At 41.2% G+C, this 20400-nt stretch overlaps 1 protein-coding gene across 1 annotated transcript in view; it reads right to left on the minus strand.

Moving 5' to 3' along the window:
- The window catches only part of LOC140267621 (apolipoprotein B-100-like), a 36630-nt gene that overhangs the window by 3497 nt on the left and 12733 nt on the right, over positions 1 to 20400 (minus strand). Inside the window, 26 exon segments of the mRNA XM_072362948.1 lie at positions 1096 to 1288; positions 2737 to 2858; positions 3774 to 3845; positions 4129 to 4254; positions 5250 to 5387; positions 5485 to 5619; positions 5721 to 5850; positions 5977 to 6244; positions 6608 to 6835; positions 6964 to 7266; positions 7376 to 7516; positions 7691 to 7805; positions 8195 to 8340; positions 8477 to 8584; positions 8742 to 8835; positions 8917 to 9208; positions 10032 to 10201; positions 10317 to 10504; positions 10899 to 11004; positions 11754 to 11822; positions 12710 to 13073; positions 14862 to 14916; positions 14919 to 15019; positions 15511 to 15634; positions 15691 to 16453; positions 19273 to 20322. Of these exon segments, the coding sequence (XP_072219049.1) occupies positions 1096 to 1288; positions 2737 to 2858; positions 3774 to 3845; positions 4129 to 4254; positions 5250 to 5387; positions 5485 to 5619; positions 5721 to 5850; positions 5977 to 6244; positions 6608 to 6835; positions 6964 to 7266; positions 7376 to 7516; positions 7691 to 7805; positions 8195 to 8340; positions 8477 to 8584; positions 8742 to 8835; positions 8917 to 9208; positions 10032 to 10201; positions 10317 to 10504; positions 10899 to 11004; positions 11754 to 11822; positions 12710 to 13073; positions 14862 to 14916; positions 14919 to 15019; positions 15511 to 15634; positions 15691 to 16453; positions 19273 to 20322 (5601 nt within the window).

The following is a 20400-nucleotide window of genomic DNA, read 5'->3' on the forward strand; positions in this document are numbered from 1 at the left end:
AACAAACAACTAGAAATACATTCAAACACACACTCTCGGACTCTTTAAACCTAAAAAAAACCTAATTTATACTTTGTCACTTGTAAATAATTAAAAGGGGAGATAAAACTAACATCCTACAGCTCTAACACCACTCAAACAGCTTTGTCATATTTTATATGTACAGGCTCTTTTAACCAGACGACTGGTTGCATTGGTGCTGCTTAAAGGCTTTAACAAAGGCTGTTTGTGGTTGTCAGAAAATATTCATGTAAAATGTAAAGGCCCTATTCAACTGTAGTAAATCATGCCAGGTAAACATTTATTCAAGTTCCTGAGAAAAACCTAAACTTGGATGCAAAGAGCCACAAAATTGACCACAAAGCTGGCATCTGTGTGCGGTTTAGTAGGGCATGCAACAATTTCCTAAGAAACTACAGCTGCATGGCGAACTGCAAGTGGGGCTGCGATGTCAGCCTGTTCATTTTATTACACGTATGTATGAACATGACAGCTCATTCTCTCTGAGAGCCGTTTGCCAATTTTCTACACTGCTCATGAAAAGATGACTAGCTGCTCTCAGTTTAGGGAGGGACACGTGAGGCGTGTATGGTCACGTGACTTTCCAGCGTGCAGCGAGGACCAGGCGAAGATGGAAGTCGAGCTGAGCGACACAAAAAGAACGCTACCTCTTTTTGGAGGGCGCACACGGTTTATTTTTAAAGAACGTGGTTAGAGAGAATCATTTTAAATATCTATTTAAAGTTAAAGTTAATGCTGCTTCAGCTTCAAAGTTGAAGTTAAATATCCCTGCTTAGGGCAAGTTTTCACTACTACAAAGATGTTTTTTTACTTAAATTTTGTAAAAAAAACAAACATTTTATTTTGAAAATATTGGATATCTACTTGTTGTTGTATGTTTGAGTTGAGAAAAACTGAATTCAGTAATTTACGTGTGCTTTTTCCAAGATAACCAAGTAAGGTGAATCATGACCTCGGTAACCGCAGCATGACTGATCCCCCCCCCCTGACTTTTCAGCCCTAATTGGAACTCTTTTAGGGTAAAAATATAGACTTGGCATGTCCGAGCATGTGCACAGGTAGCAGTGAACTCACCTTGTGCATGATGATTTTACGCTGAGCAGGTTCTGCCATGTCGATCATTCTTTGGACAACATAATTGGCGTACTGGTCCTTCATCATGGTGTACAAGGCGCTGTGGGGCCCATCCTTCTGGCAGCACACTTCGTCTATCAGCAGAGCTCTCTCTGCACGCGAGGAGTGGATCACACACTTCTCCACTACATTACTGAGGGAAAACGACCAATTGTTACACACAAATGACAAGATGGACTCATATTCATCCAATGGGTTTCTTACATGTGTGCATGTAATGACTTGAGATAACAGAGTTAGTGAAACACTTTCACGGTTATAGTTGCGAACAGTCAAAAATAAACCTGCATATTTTCAATAAAGACAGCCTCCTATAATCCAAATGTATCAGATCAATGCATGTGCATTCATTGCAGGTGTTGGTGACATTCATACTGTTAATTAATAATCGATGGGTGTGCTTGTGCAAAAGGTTTGTTCCTATATTCTGAAACAAAAGTCGTAAAAGAGTAGTTGAGACTGTAATTGGTACATATTTTATCTTGATGACGTTTTTGTGTGAAGAATCAAACGATAACCAAAGCTTCTATTCAAATATGGCTCTGCAATGTGCTTGTGGGGAACTTCCAGTGTGTCATTATGTTGTTGCACCGGTTGTATTCATTGTTTCTCTTTTGTGATGTCTGTTCATCCTGGGAGGCTTAATATGGATGGCAACTTTTTCAGAGCAGATACGTCTTGAGTTGTCACAGCATGAAAAGCACAGGTATAATGAAAGCCACACAAACAGTAGCTCAACCGTTTACAAACCTGTAGAAATACACCTGTGCAAATCCTGATAAGGTGCGTGCAAATGTTTGCTGCGAGTCGGCCTGCTTCAGAGAAAGCCGAGACTCTTATTTGAAACCTTTTTCAAATAACCCCTGTGGTTTACATTCCTCCCAGGGCGAATTAACGAAAGAACCCCCCCAAAGGAATTGTACGAGGTGAACAGCAGTCACATAACAAAACAACCAGCTGATGTTTTTATTGTAGCTTGCGCAGACCTCAGAATTGTTTCAGCTAAATTACACATAACATTAACCTCCTCAACAGTGTAACAAACCCAGGATATTACAGATAAGTCTGATCAAGATCCTCACATTTCATTCAGTTAAACCATATTGTTCTTTTTAGCTTCAACTCCCGGCTGATTAAAAAGATTTCAGTGCCTTTTTGTGTAGCAGAGGGAAAACATCTCATAATTTCATTAAGACAGTCTAATGATAATAAGAAACAGAAACTTCTTGAATTTAAAGTCGACTGACATGATTCTATCAGTAACGACTGGGCACACTTACGTGGACATCCCTATTCGAACGTTTCCCTAAATAAGACCTTAATTTGAATAAGATACTGCAACAAGAGAAGATGCAGTTTCAGGGTGATGGAAAAATCTGAGTAATGGTTCTTATTTTCAAAGGGAAATGGCGTTAATGAAGGTTTTGAATTTAGCTCTACGTAGCACAGAATACAGGCTTCAGTCATTCATGAAAAACAGGAATATGACTGGAATAGCCTTCATTCAATTCCTGTAAACACCATAATCAGAGTATTGTGGTCTATGTAAACACAGCCAGAGTTAAGAGTATAACCACCTACCTTGCAAATTTATGTTGGCTCAGGACAAGAACCTTTCCTCGAACCTCTGCCACAATCTTGCTCTTATCCTCTGGCCTGCCGTGCTCCAAAACATGCTGAATGACGTAGTTACCATACTGATCCTGTGGGAGGCAGCGGAGATGTGAGTGCAAGGCCATGCCGTTTCAAACTGCTCACAGTGTTTCATCACAATGATTCAGTGAGACAACCTTTGAGCCGATTGATACTCATGCAGTCATTTTCACCACTGGTCTCAGCTGGTGTGAGATAATCATGCATCTCTACAATGACAGGCTGACGAATGAGTGACACCCCCATTTGTAGCATTGAAAATACCCTCACGTCATCACTGCAGAAGGTCAGACAAAACAGATGCTACTGGTTTGGAGTGTTGCTGACCAGACAATACAACCAATAGCATCTTTGCCCCTTCAGAAATGGGTGATAGACAGTTATGGGTGTGACTTTAGTGAGACAAGATGGAGACAAAACCTCACCTGACCAAGCAACAAATAACACCACTCAACAGTCAATCTTGTTAAAGTAGTAATTTGTTGGGTAGGTAATCTGATCTCCACCTTTTATTTCAAAGTGCTTGCCTTCAAATCCATTTCCTGTCAATCTGTTTTAACCAAACCTGAATTGCGCTGCTTTTTGGACTTTTAGGTGAATTACAAGTGACTTGAAGACACTTGTGGACACTTTGGTTGACACATACAGATTCTCAGGAAACTAAACCAATACAATTCAAGCGTAACCAAGTTGAAAAGAGAAAAACAGATTGATCAGAAAATACTGCCGGCAAAAAGAGGGATCAGACAGAAGATAAGCATGTGCTTTGTGAATCCTGTGCAGCACAAAGCAAGAGTGGGGGGAAAGGACAAGAAAAAGGCAGCTCAGAGGGTTAGGAGACGTATGTAGAAGGTGGGAATTGGACAACTAAATGTTAAGTTAGACTCTTTACAAAAGAAGAGATGAGAGGGGAAACAGGAGGGAAAGACGGGGACATCCGCGAGAGAGAGGCAAATTGCTCTGACCTTGAACAGTGCATCACGGGACACTGTATAATATGTTTTGGGTGTCATCTCCAATGAAACGCCTTGATATTTCTAGATGGAATAAGTGAGGGGGCAGGGTGGATGTTTAAATAATCACATGTCAGATGTAATGACAGCTAACAGCACAATTACATTCATCCTTACACTTTACACTTAGCAGACCACAAATACACAGGAACAATGAGAGGCTAAAATATATGAAATGCTCAAACATGAAGGGAACATGCCAATACACAAGACACATCTGAACAGTGATCAGCCGCATCTAGCAAACAGAGAAGTTACAGCAGCAGTTCAGTGTGGGTTTTGAACTGGGGTAGATGGCTGTGCTCACCTGGCCCAGCTGTTCAGAGTGCTGATGCAGCTCTTCCAGGATAGGAAGAGTTTGCTCCTGAGTGCAGTGCTCCAAAATCCTCTGGATAACTCTGCAGCCATAGGGATGTGTGGAAAGCACAAACACCTGCAGAACGAGGGAAAAGCAAGAACAGACGGCTTCACAAAGATCACAGCACAACCACAACGATAATGCGACGCTGAAAGGAAATCTGAATGAATCTCTTCAATCTGTAACGTAGCTAAATAAGAGAGATCAAATGCACTCTTTATAATAAATAGGGCAAATTGAATGCAGCTCAAAATCTGAAGAAAAAAGGTTCAATGTTTAGGAAAACAAACAAAAATAAAAGGAAAAAAATTAGATCAGCCACACAAACTATAGTGAATCCATTATGAATCCAGCCAAACTTTAATTGTGGAATTTGTTCAAGGTGTCGTATTCCCACAACACTTTCCATATCTTTTGAGACCCATTTATTAATAATGTAATCTTATCCTTAAATACACTTAAGAAAAAAAAGGGAGCTCATCTTTTATTTTAATCAGAACTTCAATATTTAGAAACAAATTATTTGAAGTTAGTTATTTTACATTTGATACCTGTGAGATCACGTTTGTGGATGCAATGGACGTGCAACTCTTGTTTATGTTAGATTCTCTTTCAGGAGGGGCATTTTATTTCAGACAGAGTTATGTACTACAAAGCAAGCTCAACACAGCCAGTTTTTCTTAGCATTAGCTGGCTCAACAAAATCCTCTTCAGGCTGTTTGGGTGTATACACAAAATCAAGCTTCTTCTGTACAAAAATCACTCAAGGCTTTATTGATAATAAGAGCAGGTTGCATGACTGGAGAAGCTGAGAATCTATACTCCAAGTCATTAATTCAATACTATGTTCTTATCAAAAGAAATTATATTTAGTTAAGATTGAAACCACAATGGGTCCATAGCTTAAACACACCTAACTAAGCCATTTGTTTGGCTTCGTAGTACTCCTTGCATTACTTAATTTTGTTCTCTTTGTATAAACAATAAGGACATGTGCTTCAATAAACTGGCCTGACTGGTCTGTTTTTTTGTAACAAACTTAAGAAGAATTACACTAATAATTATCTCACCTGTCCTTGGAAAGCATCAATAATGAACTGCAGGGCCTGAGGCTGGACACATTCGATGCACTTCTGCACCACATGGTTACCATTCTGGTCCTTCACACACTTCAACACATGGCCATCCAGCTCCCGTACAATGTCACCCTACAGAGTAACAGATACAACAGTTCATCTGTTTAACCTGAGAAAAATACAAATATAAAAGGAAAAACTGTTCAATGAGAAGTGAAAGCTCACTTACAATTACCTGCTGATCTGAGGAAATGGACTCCAGGGCCTTTTGAATGACCCTGCAACCATACATCTGCAAAGCCAGGGGGAGAACATGCCCACGAATGCGTGTTGCCAAAGCAAGCTTCTGGTCTGCGCTTCCAAACTGCATGACACGAAGGACAAAAATCCATTTACATATATGCTACAGAAAACAAAAACAAAGTGTAGTGAAAGACGAGACCACAAGATAAAAATCACTCAAACCTCAAAGAACTTTTGAATGACATAATTCCCAAATACATCAGTCATCAGTTGATACGCTGCTTGCAGAATCTCTCCAAACACCATCTGCCTCTCAGCAGGAGTGGCTCTCTCCAGCTTCTGCTGGATAAATCTAGAAGCAAAAGACAAATAAAACAGATTAAGAAACAAAAAAAAAAAAAAAAGCGAAAAAAATTTCAGTTCAACAAGGCAAAACTGCAGGGATCTAGTTAACACCAGAAAGCCGGATCAAGGATACCTGGATCCATGCTGGTCTTGGGAGAACTCCACCATGTGTCCTGGCAGGTCGCGGAGTTGAAGATTCGGGAAACGGTTGTTCCTGAAGTCTTCCAGTAGACGGCTGCGCCCAGAGGGCATGACATCAGAGCGACTGTAGCGGGGCCGAGACGGAGGGAACAGCTGGCTGCTGGAGTTGAACAGACTGGATGTACTGCCGGCGCTTCGGTATTTGGCCTCAGCTCCAGGAGCGGCAGAAATGTAACGCCCACTGCCATTTGTCAGGCCACCTAGAATTATACCAGGACCATTATGACACTAAGAGAACTGTGTTATCTTATTTCTTCCAGTATGTTGTTGCATGGTATTGCTTTCACTGGGGTGTTGCTGGAGTAAAACAAACTGATCATCTAAAAAAAAAAAAATGTATTGACTTGAGAGACTGTTAAACAAAACTATGTTGTTTAAAAACTAATTTAATCCAGAGATGCTCTAAAATAAATTCAAATAAGGAACAGCATTCATAGTTCCCTCCGTACATTACCCCTATATACAAAATTATTAATACAGTAAACGTATAGAATTTGAAACTAGAAGACATCCGAGTATTAATGGGACATCAAGGCGTGATTGTTGGGGGTCTTTAAGCTTACCCAGGTGAAGGCTGGACGAAGATCCATGAGACGATGGCAGAGAAGGTGGAGGAGTCAATGGGGAGTGACCTGGTGTTAGGCCAATGGGGCTGGGTGAAGATGAGTAACCCAGGCTGTTGTAAAATGGCTGGCCAATGGGGGTTAAACTGCTGCCACCTCGTTTGTATAGGTCAGAACTTGCCAACAGGGAGTCCCTGCGAGATACGCTGCTACTTGTAGAGCTAGATACTGCAAAAGGAATAATGGAGAGCCAGTTTAAGGCTTCTTGTCCACACTAAAGTTAATATGATACAGTTGATTGAAAATTCAAACTGATGATCTGGAAACTTTGGGTAACTTGCAGTTCAGCTACTGACCTGAAGAGCCAAAGCCTCCAAGAGCAGAGCCCAGACCCACGCCCAGAGAGCCACCTGTGCTGCTGAAGCCCAGGGAGGAACTTGGTGGGGGCGCAGCAGAGTTGTGTGAAAAAAGGGAGCTGCTCTGAGAAGTGTTGGGCACCGATCCAGAGCCATAGAATGAGCTTGAGGGCAGGCCACTGCTGGGCGGGGGAGCCTGCTGCTGCTGTGGCTGAGGCTGAGGTTGAGGCATGGAGCGGTACAGTCCGTTGGCTGGCGGGCCAGACATGTTGTTACCGGAGCCAGATGCAGACACTGCTGCTGCTGCTGTTGTTGGAGAGATTAGTATCCAAGATTGGAATTTTAGTTCACTATCGACATGAAATCCCAGCATCCACGATGTTGTATGTAACAGAACAGGGTTAGTTCTTACCAGCCTGTGCTGCTGCAGGGTTTATGAGGAGAGGGGTCTGGACGAGACGAACAGGCCCACCGAGGCCGGTTCGGGCACCAGGGCCCATCACCAATGCTCCAGTCTGGTCATAATAGGCAGCAGGGGCCAATACCTGATAACCTGGAGACAAAAAAAACAAAAAACAAAAGGAATAAGCATAACATTCTTGTCTCAAATGTTCCACTGACCCCCAGATTCTAGCCAAAACAACATCAAAGAGTGAAAATATGTATTCAATTGTTAATGTATTGGGCTAAACTGTGACCTTTTGGTTATATGAAGTCGTCTACTCACCAGACATTCCCGCGTAAGCCAGTGCAGGGTTTGCAGCAGCTGCCAAAGATTCCTGCTGACTCTGCTGGCCTTGCCCAGGTGTAAGAGGTCGCTGGCTGTTTCCTGTGCGCATCACCTGAAGGAAGAACAACAACAAAGAAAGCAGAGGTGCTGTCATTTTTGCACCACAATTTACTGCAATGAAATTAACAAATAATTCCCCCCTCCAGGTCACCACAATGTTCAGTAAATGTGAGTAAATGAGGAACAGACAAGGTTTAGCAAGTAGAGAATGGGCAATTATGTCACAGCACATTGCTTTCTGGTCGTTGGTGCCTTACTATAAAACTACTAAAACAAAAGAGATCAATAGCAAATTTGGCCCCAGGGAGCGATAGAGAAACTAGCTTTTCTGACAAAGGTTCTTATAGCTCTGGACTTATAAAGAGAAAAACAAGAAGAAAAATAAAAGCCATCAATAGAACACATGAACGTGTCAACAAAATAAATATAAATAATGCCGACCTGTGGTTGGCCGGGTCCTGGTCCCTGATTGGATGCTTGCTGATTAGCCGAGTGGTTGGCATTAGATGCAGCCTGTTGCTGGAAAAGATTGGCTGGGTACACGCCCCAAGGAACACCGTAGTACTGTGGCGGGACAACTGTGGGCCCTGAGAACAAAATTATGACATTATACATGTCCAGAACAGCAGATTAATAGAGAACTTTTTTTGTGATGGGAAGAAAAGAACAAAAGCTTAAACTGAAAAGCCAAAAAAAAGGAATGAACATATGCTGTATGATCACCTCCAAGCGTGGCCGCTGCTGCCAGCCCAGCGGCAGTGTAGGGATCAGTTCCAGGGGGGCCAGCATTAATGATGTAAGGGTTTGGCACAAATGCAGGAGCAAGGCCAGCTAAGTAATAAAGAACAGTAATATTTCCATATCAAGCCTCATTCAAAAATCTATACAAATGAGACATAAAGACCACATCAGACCAATGTAACTGTATTAAACTGTATTACACAATACGATGTACTAGACACCCAGTGGGACGAACAGCCCGTCTTACCGAGATGCTGCTGCTGAGCTGCAGCCAAGGCATATTGTTGTTGCTGAGCTGCAGTGAGCTGCTGAACAGTCAGGGGATTAGATCTCTGGAACAACTGAAAAAACAAAAGATCACAATCTGTTGAGCCCACCAACAGTTGGATCGTATCATCAATGTGTTTTGTGCTGCAACAGACCTGCTGTTGAGAGCTGTAGTCAAACAATCCTACTGGAGTTCCTGAGGAGTCCACCTGGATCTGATTCCCAGCATAATCAAACTGTAACGACTCCACACCCGCTTGCTGCTCCATGCCACCCATGTTCTGGGCTTCTTGATTATGGAAGTCCTCCACCTGGACCTTGTTTTGGGGATTCTGCTGCTGGAGGACGTGGGCGTGGTGCTGTCCCATCATCTCCAAACCTGTCTGACTGGGACCCATCCTCTCCACAGCCTCGGTGGGAGAAGCTTGACGGCTTCCAGGGGTTGGACTGCAAAAAAATAAAAAATAATAAGAAAATAAAAAAATAAAAGTAGCTTTCAATAGAAAACCACAATAAAGTAGTGCCATCAAGTGATTAAAACTTGTTGTTAATCATGTTTTAAAAAATATATATATATATTGTAATCTACGGAAATTTAACCCAGACTGAAGAAATTCAAATGCAGATATTCTCCACACAAACATACAATCACTGGCCAAGTCCATCCCTTGAAGAAGGTGGCCCAATGGGATATGCAAGTCTGACATAATTAACTGATTAACTGACAGAGGGACACAGGGGTTATATGATGTCAGAGGCAATTAGATAACTTACAAACAGCTTTTAAGTGTCTATATAGGCCCAGGTTTGAAAATTGCTTCACTCTGTGTTCAGAATCTCAGAAACTGAAATATAGACTTGGTTGATTTGTTTTAGCAAATTACTACTGTCCCTACTCATCACTACTTTTAATCCAAACACGAACAGAAATTAATGAGCAAAGATCCAGGCTTCACTATAGACACCTTTTAGTGTGCAGTGTCAACCGTTGTCTGTCGCATAGTTCAAGTGTCTGATGTGATATTATAGGCTGGCTATACTCCAACTAAATTCTCTGATTCAAAGAGCGCAGACCAATTTCTTCTTAATAAGTTGCACGGCAAAACAGTGCAGGTGTGCGTGTCTACCATCAGCTGGAAGAGAGTTTGGAGTAAGAATCTAAATATACATAGATTTTCCATTAACCATGCTAATTTCTATGGCTAACAGTGTTACCTTTGACAACTATCGTGATCTTTTCATATTAAATTGCTGTGACAGGAAGACCTACTTGAAGTCTTTGCAGTCTCTATCCATGCCATTTAGCAGACCTCTTCCATTGGCCTTAGCGGGATCACCATCGTCTCCCACCTTCTCAGGGCTTTTGTTTTCCTCAAAAGGCGAGACCTTCTCCTGGACATCACTCTTCTCTCTCCCGTCTTGGTCAGTATCTCCTCCACCCTGTAATCGAAAACCCATACGCACATATTTTTTTTTTTAAACTTGAAAATAAAGTTGGAATAAGAAAGGCAACGCCCACTTTTGCGGTTACAAGTATCATAGATTGTTGACTTACATAACCACCGTTCCTGTAGCGACTGTCCATTTTGTCCCCAGGAGAGGAGCTCAGGACATATTCCACCATGCTCACCCCCAGGCCTCCACCTTCTGAGCGAGGTGATAGCACGGAATTGGCATCACCGTTGCCATGGAAACCTTGGCCTGGCCGCCGCTGCACCATGATTGGTTGAGACACTGAATGATCTAAATGAAAATAAGTAATCAAATGGAAGGTAAACCCTGAGTCAGCCATAAAATGCGTTTTGATTATATTATTATTATAATATCAATAATTTATGAAGCCTCTTGTAGCGGTAATAATTTTAGATGATCTGTCACTGCACAGTATCCCAGTAAACTGTTGGGATATCTGGAGTGAACAGCTAAGGATTATTTTACAGCATCTCTCTTCACTTTGACAGAACTGCTGACAAATGTGTTTCATCTTTGTTTGAAGCCATTGTGTGGTGCATTGAAAACTAAACATTTAAGTCCACGGTCCTGAAGTATTGCCTGAACTTCAACCGAGTTAGCTGATATTACTCTGGAAGGGTATAGATTAATAAAAAGGACAAAAAAATACATAAGAGCCACTCACGAGACGATCCCCATGCATTGTCACGCCACTCCTCACCAAGAAGCATCCCTTTCCTTCCATCTTTGGCCAACTCATCAGAATCCCAGAGCTTTTTAGCTGGTAAAAGCTTAAACAGCAAACAGAGCAAAACATATATATGAATTTATTTAATCAGGTATTCTCAAATCCGAGCATAGGAAAAGGTAAAGAAAGCTCATAACTAATCTATGCAGCAGGTGAACATTAGCTATAAATCTGATGTCTGGGAGCTTTTGAGACTAAGACTGCAGCGTCCGTCAGGAGGAGTTGCATAAATGATGCCCCGAGGTTGTTAAAGCCGAATATTATAAAAGGCAGACAGCTTTTTAAACTATCAAATCCAGCAAGCTCTTCATGCCGTTTTCACACGCGAGATTCTTCTGCTCCCTCTTTCTTTTTCGTTTAAAGATGAAGACTGGAATTGTTGTCTCAGTCCGTGTCCCAGTTGTTGCTACAGATGTGAAATGAGTGCAGCTGCGTTATTTTATCCACAAGCTCAAGATGGTAAAACTCTGGGCTGTTCTCAGTTAGCGTTTCCAGCTCTGTGGTTCGTAACCATTGTTGACACAGCACATGCAGTTCATTATAGGCACAATTTTGAATTAAATCAATATCAGCCCTTGAAAAAAAAAAATATATATATAATTTTATATGCAATTGCATGCATAAAATATGAAAATGAGGTCAGAAATTCTACATCTGTACACGTTAAAATGTCTCCATGCATGCTCTATCTTGGATCATTCTGTTCTCCAGGAAGCAGAAAACAGCAGTTGTAGAAAATAAACCCAGAACAAGTAGAGCTAAGGACCGATTGCGAGTATCAAAACGCCTTACCTCTCCCATCCCCCGTGACTCCAAAGCAAGAGCTTGAAAGTCGTAATTCATTTCATCCACAGCTCGGACCTAAGACACAATCAAAAGGAGAAGAGTTTTATGAGAAAAAAACGTAACGTTCTTAAAACAAACAACAACAACAAAAACTCTTGCCACATCACCACAAGGCTCAAATATCAGCTATAACAATCAGTTTAAGACTTTTTTTTAGTGAGCCTTATAGCTTAGGTAAAAAGAGTTTATTGCGTCAGGCATTACGAAGAAGATCAAATCTAATCCAGGAAGTCCAGTACAGGTAAGAAATTCATAAATTTGAAAGGATATCAGATGCCAAAACACAGCAGATTATCAAATAATCTCAAACAGGATATTACAACTCTGGCTTGGTTAACATGGTGAGACTCCCAGACATTCTGTACCAACACTGTGACTATACCGCCCCTGCATCAGTTTGCCTTATGTGAATAAAGAGGGTACCTTACTTTTAACACACACAGAAATAACAAATATGCATGGAGCCAGAAAGCTCATGTCACCAACATGAAGGACTTTTGAAGTATCCGATATAAACCATCACACACTGAGTATGTGCAATACATGATGTGGTATCAGAGATGGCTTAGACCTTATGTTCCTCAACACAAAATGTGGCTAAACGTAATCTTACAACACGATGCTACAGACACACAACAAACCAACAGACAAGTCTGTAGAGTTTGAATGCCTACAATTAGCATGTCCTGTATGTCTTGATCTTCATGTTGTTGTTGTTCTCTAGTGTTGCAATAACGTACATCTGTTGGACATTTCTTGAACTATGAAAAAGGAGCTCTGTGGAACTCTGTTATTTGCCAAAGGAACAAATAATGGTGTCTTGTGTAATGATGTCCGTTTGTATAAACTTTATTAAGTTTAATATCACTACAATAGGAGTCTTCTTTGTAAATGTTCTTCACCTGATCAACATGGTTAGCATCTCCAGTTGGCCAGCGATGCTTGCTGGGTGTACAACCTACAAGCTGCTCTCCAGGCTGTCTCTGAAAGAAGTATCCAACTGTGGCGTCATCCTGAGATCTTCCACTCAGCGGAGGCTGCGGCGTACCTGGGGTAGGGTTAGAACCTCTGTCCATGCCTTGTAAATGTGGTGCTCCTGGAGCCTGCCCAGCTCCCCCAACTGTGGTCAGGGGCCCTCCGGTATGAACTCGCACGCCTCCAGACTCAGGAGCACCATTTGCATGCAGCATCCCACCTCTTGTCTCCTGCCAGGCCACGTCATTCATACCTAGGATGCTGCATGGAACGCTCATTCCACGGGAAAGCCTAAACAAGGCGCAACATAAAGGAAAACAATATTACTATTAATATTTCTAAACCATTTTACAGTGTACATCCACTTTCTCTGCCATGTCTTTACAGCACAAACTCCTAATCCTGAACTGCTTAGCTTCTAATATTAACATTCTAAAATAATAAAAATTGCCATGTCATTCTGATGTGTTTCTCCCTGGACATTGCAATACATGCACGTGCAGTATCAATATCGTAAGACATCATCCATATTCCAAAGACATTCCGATGAGAAAAAGGACGGGCAGAGGTGTATTACTGAGGGCTGGAATCCACTTGGAGGAAGTGCTGCTTTTGAGCATATTCCTCAGTTAAAGTGGAACACAACCCATATCAATACAAAGACTTCTGGCATTAAGTTGACATTAACGTATGTTCTTGTTAGAGAAAAAAGTCCTGTGTGTGGTTCTCCATATGACACAATACTAGGTATTCCTCTATCTGATATGAGATAAGCCATTTCATTAATCTCCAAAAAAAAAAAAAAAAAAGCATGGTGTAGAAACTAAGCAGTTGCGGTGTGCTGGCCTTTCAGTTAATGGAAGCTGTAATTTACAACTTGTGACCATCATCAAATAAAAAGAAAGGAAAAACAAACACATAATTATTCTGTGGAGCTTTAGGAAGTTAAACTAATTAAGTAGGCCTAATCAAAGGATTCAACCAGAAGAACGCTGAATAGAGTACAATTTAATTGTCTTCGCCAGATCAAGGCTAATTCCCGACAAGCTAACTCAAAGCTATGTCTGTTCGAGTCTAATTTAATTATATTGCATAGTCTACAGTAGGGTAATGTGATGACAATAGAAGTATAATATAACAATAAGACGACATAAAAATGATCAAAACAAACAACTGTTAAGATGTTGATAGCATACATAAACGACACCTCTGTTTCACACTAGCCGTTAGCTAGTTGGTTATCTCAAAGCTAACGTTTCGCTGACATTAAATTTGCGTAAATTATGGCTAAAAAGACAGACATTTGCAGCCACCAAACATGGTTAATATTAATCTTAATAACCACTGCGGTAGAATGTTAGAAATACGTGACAAAAATTACCACATAACATCCAACATCAACTTTTAGTGGTTGTGGTCAAATTAAAATGCACACCTTTAGCAAGCTGGCTAACAAGTCCGTTGCTAATATGGAGGCTAACTTACGAACATTGTCAGGATATCAACTCAGATATTTGATTTAAATGGCTGATGGTGGCTTGTAATGTTGGTGCCTAACATTACTTTTATTTAATATTATTACGTGCGTTAGTAGGAGAAGGACATAATTAACTCTGGCTAATGTTACTCACGGGAGTGAGCTTTAGCAACTTCCATGGCTAATCAGCTAATACTAACGGCAGCGGGCCTGCTGTGTTTATTATTGGTTTGTTAAGCTGGACATCAAAGTAGATTTGGAAACTGAGTTTTGTTTTATAGTTCCGCGATTGACTCACATAAGCTCTTTTTTCGAATCATCCTATCACATTTGCTATACGCAAAAAAACCCCAAACAAACAAACAAAAAAAAAAACGTTGCAAACCATGACAGCTAGCGCTAAATGCTACTTGCTGTTGTGTGAGCTAAAACATCAGCCAAACACTCAGCGGCTAAACAACATGGCCCCCCTCAAGTTCCAAACAGAGGGGCCTTAACCGCTAAACAAAAGGGGAAATGCTCACACCACGGCGACCGCCTTCAAAGCATCCACTTTACAAGGCTTGTGCTTTCATTATGAACAAATAAATGGAAATACTCACGCCTTGTCGTGTCGAGAAAGGGTCTGTGCTTGTTGCACGCCGTCAACCCTATTCTATATTGTTTTGTTTCCTTGGACAGAGCGGTGATTTAGCAGGGCTTGATAGTCAGAGCTAAGAGTTTGCCTCCGCTAGTGCCCCCTCCCTGTAAATAGCGTGAACTACGTAGACATGCGTATATCATTAACAATAAAAAATACCTTTTCCTAACGTCTCACTTACACACCAGATAGAAACCAACTTAAAAGCGTTAAAATGTGTTTATCGACAGTATCTCTAATTGGTGATATATCTCACTGATCCGTCCCCGGAAAGCGCACACGTTGCTGCTGTATAACCCATGAACTATGTCTTCGTTTTGATTAATGTTTATGGGATAGTGACTAATTTAGTTTTGTGGACAAGTCGATAAGAAAGGTAACCTAATGAATCCATGGTTTCGTCTACATATTCAAACCAGAAGAGGAACTCATATAGTACACTTTGAATACGAATTGAACAAAAACTTAATGTGATACATCGTCATTTAGAGGGATTCGGTTAATTTTCGCTGGTCCAGAGTCGGGTGGATCCTCGTGGTCTATGACCCTCCTCTTCATGGGGAAAACCGATGAGATCCAATCACTTCTTCCTTTACGGACTGTGATCTCACCTCTCTATTTCCGATTGGATTGCTATATTTAGGAAACCTCCCTACGCTTTATAAAGAGATCGCAGTGGAGACTGGCGAAGCTTGTTGAGTTTTGACAGGATATTTCCTGCTGGGAAGGCTTGTTCTGTGTCATAAAGAGTTTAAAAGCAGAGGGGAGCGAGAGGAAGACAACAACGGCACGTCTGCGCTTTGGATGGAACGCCTGATGAGGAGACAGGAAATGGCACCAATGGCAGACATACGAAAGAAACTTGTGGTGGTCGGGGACGGCGCATGTGGGAAAACGTGTCTACTGATAGTCTTCAGCAAAGACGAATTTCCTGAAGTGTATGTTCCGACTGTGTTTGAGACATATGTGGCGGACATTGAAGTAGACAACAAGCAAGTCCAACTGGCTTTGTGGGACACAGCTGGACAGGAGGACTACGACCGACTGCGCCCACTCTCCTACCCGGACACTGATGTCATTCTGATGTGTTTCTCCGTGGACAGTCCGGATTCGTTGGAAAACATCCCTGAAAAGTGGGTCCCAGAAGTCAAACACTTTTGCCCTAATGTGCCCATCATATTAGTGGCCAACAAGAAAGATCTGCGCAACGACGAGAACGTCAAGAACGAGCTGTCTCGGTTGAAGCTGGAGCCTGTGAAAACAGAGGACGGCCGAGCTATGGCCGCGCGCATTGGCGCATATGACTATTTGGAGTGCTCTGCGAAAACCAAGGAGGGGATCTGGGAAGTGTTCGAAACTGCAACGCGCGCAGCCCTCCAAAAACGAACAACGCCACCGGATGGATGTTTCAAATGCTGTGTTTTGATGTGATTCAACCTTGTCTGGAGGGCTTTGACGCGCAGACAAAACGTTCATTTCCGCCGGGGTCTGTGTCTGGACATGTGTGGGCTGTGACCGTGGTTTGGACACTCCCTTGTAAACAGACGCCCTTGACTGAACCAAAACCAATGACTGCTAGCAGGTTATTCTGAGCACACTAGAAAATCATCTGATATCGGGGTGTGTGTATGTGAAATGCAATGGTTACAGCATGTTCTTTGTGGGCCACATGATCCCAGTCTGCCCACAAATCGTTCTTTCACATCGGCAGATTATACATCCCCTCTCGTGTGTACATGGCCTTACCAAAGGCCTGCTTGCCGGCTAAGACTTAAAACTCTTCTCCTTTTGAGTTTGGCTATGTCACGGCCTTTACACTTTGTAATAATAAGCAAAGCCGAAACATTGCACTGTAATTTATGTCCAATTTGTGTTATAACATAACTGTATTAAGTTTGTGAAGTTGCACAGTATCCGGTCACGACAGTGTTTCACAGAAATCAATGCCAGTTGTGTTCTGCTTAGTTTCTGGTGAAGTTTTACACCACTTTTGAATTCACAAGGCACAGCTTCAGTTTACTGTTATCTGTTTTACTAAATCCTAAAAGTTTGTTGTTGAGCACACAGTAGTAAATGTTTGGTTTGTAGTTGCCATGGAACAGGAAAGATTTCATCCCTAACACATTTTGCTGTCTTGAAAAGGGCTAAACATATTGTAATATGTGTTGCCATAGATACCTTTTAAAGTTTCCTAAGGGTGCTTTTTATGCTCAGCAGTGGCCATATTGACAGCTGGGTGGTCATGTTATTTTACAGCTCACAGGAAGCAAATCATTTGAAGCATATACAGTAGGTGAGTGCAGCTGTTTCAGAGACTGATGTGTCTCAGCTGTGACTTTGAAGACCTACTTAACATTTTCTGTTTAGCTCCAGCTCATTTCATGATTATGCTGGCAGTATTGTGACGGCTTTCTCTCAGAAAGTGTCATCAGACTTCAGTTTTTGAGCCAACAGCACATGCTTATTCGGGATTAAGTCATCTGATGGCAATTGAATACTTCAGATTTAGTCTATCATGGTAGATTATTGATAGCACTGTCTTATAGCTGTTACGCTAACTTGAACAAGAGGGATTTCAAAACTAAATGTGAAGTAATAAATCTTTTTTTTTTTTCTGTAAAAAGCTGTTAAACTGACACGATTAGCAGAGAAATCCACTTGATATGAATCTCGGTGTCTTCCAATTACGACAGTGAATGTACCTCAGACTTCTTTGATCAAAAAATGTATGTGGACAGAAATTAATGTATTTGAGTTAACCTTTCAGGGTTGTGAAATAAGTTCAGCTCATGTGTGGCTGTAAGTATTGTGTAACTGTCCTCTTGCATGATGGTGGGAGTGCCTGTTCAAATGACAGCTATGAACATCAATTACAGACACTGTTGCTACACTGGCGATCCAGGGTAAAACCTCGGATTTACTGTTCTACTTGTTCTTTCAATGGTCCCTTGAGACCAAAAAAAAAGAAAAAAGATTGATTTTAAACATGTATTTCTTCTGTTGTTGAGTTTTGAACCACAGTGAGGATACTTTAAGTTTAAAACAGTGCATGCTTTATAAATCCACCCAGAGTTACGATGGTGTAAAAGTCACATTCCCCTCTGCCTTCAGTTGCTGGGTTTTTTGCTGACTTACAGGATAGGAATGCATTGTGCTGGACTGGTTAATTTTCCCACACTGGCCCCCTTCTTGTGCCTCTGATTTGCAGTGTTGTTGCATGGATCAGACGGGGCAGTTTTCCTTTTCTTTTTTTGACTAAAACACAGCGAAGAAAGACTCAGAATGTGCAAAAATGTTCTGTTTGGGAGAGATTTCTATGTTAAAGTGGTACATTTGAAAGGATGGAAATTTTGTGAGGACAAAGCGATGCACAGCACAAGGGAAAAGGTGGTGCCGGTCTGGAAACGCCAATAAAAGAATCAATGTTTGTCCACTTTTCCATTCTTCTGCCTCTTTTTCTGCACACACACAATGACATCACTTTCAGCATATAGTCAAGAAACATATTTTTACTGACAAACGTGATTGTGAATGGTATTTATTATAAATTTGTTGCAATAGAGATTTCATCTCTGCTTTTAGCAGAGTACTTTAGCCCAGAAAAATTAAAGATAATCTCAACCGAGCCAGTGACAACATTAGGGCTGGAGTCTGTCCCAGCTGTCATTGGGCAAGAGGCAGGGTACATCGTGGACAGGTCGCCTGTCCGATAATTTATTCCAAGATGAGATATTGCAAAAAGTACATTTTTGGGCTTCTCCATTTACTGTTTTTAACAGCTTCCAAATTGATAGTGTTTATGCACTTATTCTCTTTGTTTAATGGTAGGACGGCATGAATGTCACAGACACTATTTTTGTCTCATCTAAATTTAGAGCTGTGGAGACAAATGACTAATGGGCATATAGCAGGGGTGTATTGTGGATTGTGTTCTGTATGTTTTTAAAGAGTTGAGTTTTATGAGACAGCTTTCTAATTGAAATTTCACAAGAGCGTACAAATAATTTTTGCTGAGATAGAAGGACTTTTAAATTAAATGTAAGAAATGCTCAGAGATGAATGCAGTACAGACTGTATTTATTGATACTCATTTAGGTTTTTAAATAGTACAAGACATGAAGGAAACACAGTAGGATTAGAACAATTGTCTCCTGTGTAATAGTAAACAAAATTATGTGGAAAACAGTAGAGAGATAAGCACTGCTAGCATATTTCAGGTTTTGTTATGAGAAAGCATTAGCTATTATGTTGTTGGTTGAAAAATGAAATAGTTAATACAAACACCGTCTTATATCTTTGCTAGTAATGGTAACTTAGTTGAATCTGGCAACCAATGGTAAGGGGATGTCAACATCTATCTGTCTTTCACTTACTCTCACATATGGCTCAACACTTTTACTTTTTTGTTTAAGACTCCTGATGACATTGTTTTGGAAGGCGTTAATGTGTTTTACTGATGAGTCGATCCAGGACTGGATGTCTGCTCTAAGCTGTTCAACAGACATATCACCCATAATGGCATAGATTCTATCGCTCACAGATTGGAGATACTCCATGATGATTCTGTGGATTTCTTTAACCTGCTCTGCAACATCGGCCACGATAGGGGAGTTCATGGCATCGTCGTACACATCATTCACAAAGTTGGAAAGGCTCCCTATGTTCTGAAACTTAAGAAACTGGAGAAACTTCACACTTTCCTCAGTGATGAATGCTGAAAAATTCTTAATGATAACCTCTAGCTGGATGTCCCCAAGTTTCCTCACTGTAACAATAACCTTGTCCTGGATTTTCCTCAAAGCTACCAACAAGTTATCGAAAATTTCTTTTCCACTGAATATGTGGTCAGAGCCTGGGATGGTGAATTCAATGGCTTGGAATTGATCAAGGACTGCTGCAAATGTGGATGCAAAATACTCTGGAATCTTTTGAACAGCCTCCTCAGAAACATCAGCTACAAAAGCACTGCATTTTTTGTAGGCCTCAAGTCCAGAGAGCCTCTGTTTGTAGCCAGGAATCTGGAACTTGGTCTCTCTCAAGAATTTAACAACAGCATCGAGAACAAGTTCAACTTTCTTTTGATACTCTCTGAAAATCAAAATGGTTTTATCTAAGACAGGTGTCATAACATCAGAAAGATCTACGAGAGCTAAGTTGTCAGTAGCCCTCCTGTACATTGCTTTGCCCTGTCTTCTTGCCTTTTCAAATGAGCCCTTAAGGCCTCTAACAAGCCTTTTGATTTTGTTGTTTATCCTGACACCAGAATCAGACACCGTATCCATGATTGTGGGAACATGTTTCTTCAGTTCCAGCATCATCTCATACGGCAGCTCCATATTCCAGGTTGTCTGAAGGTTCAGCTTTTCAGAGTCCATCACAGACACCTTCAGGCCAAAGATATCAACGTCTGTTGTTGGCTCAGTCTGTAGAAAAGGTAAACAAGAAACAAAAATAGAAATTATAGAATATTGAGATCTAAATCAACTAAAAAGCAAATCAGT

Source organism: Leuresthes tenuis, unplaced genomic scaffold (assembly GCF_036924035.1).
Source record: "Leuresthes tenuis unplaced genomic scaffold, fLeuTen1.0.hap1 SCAF_13, whole genome shotgun sequence".
NCBI classification, from domain to species: Eukaryota; Metazoa; Chordata; class Actinopteri; order Atheriniformes; family Atherinopsidae; genus Leuresthes; species Leuresthes tenuis.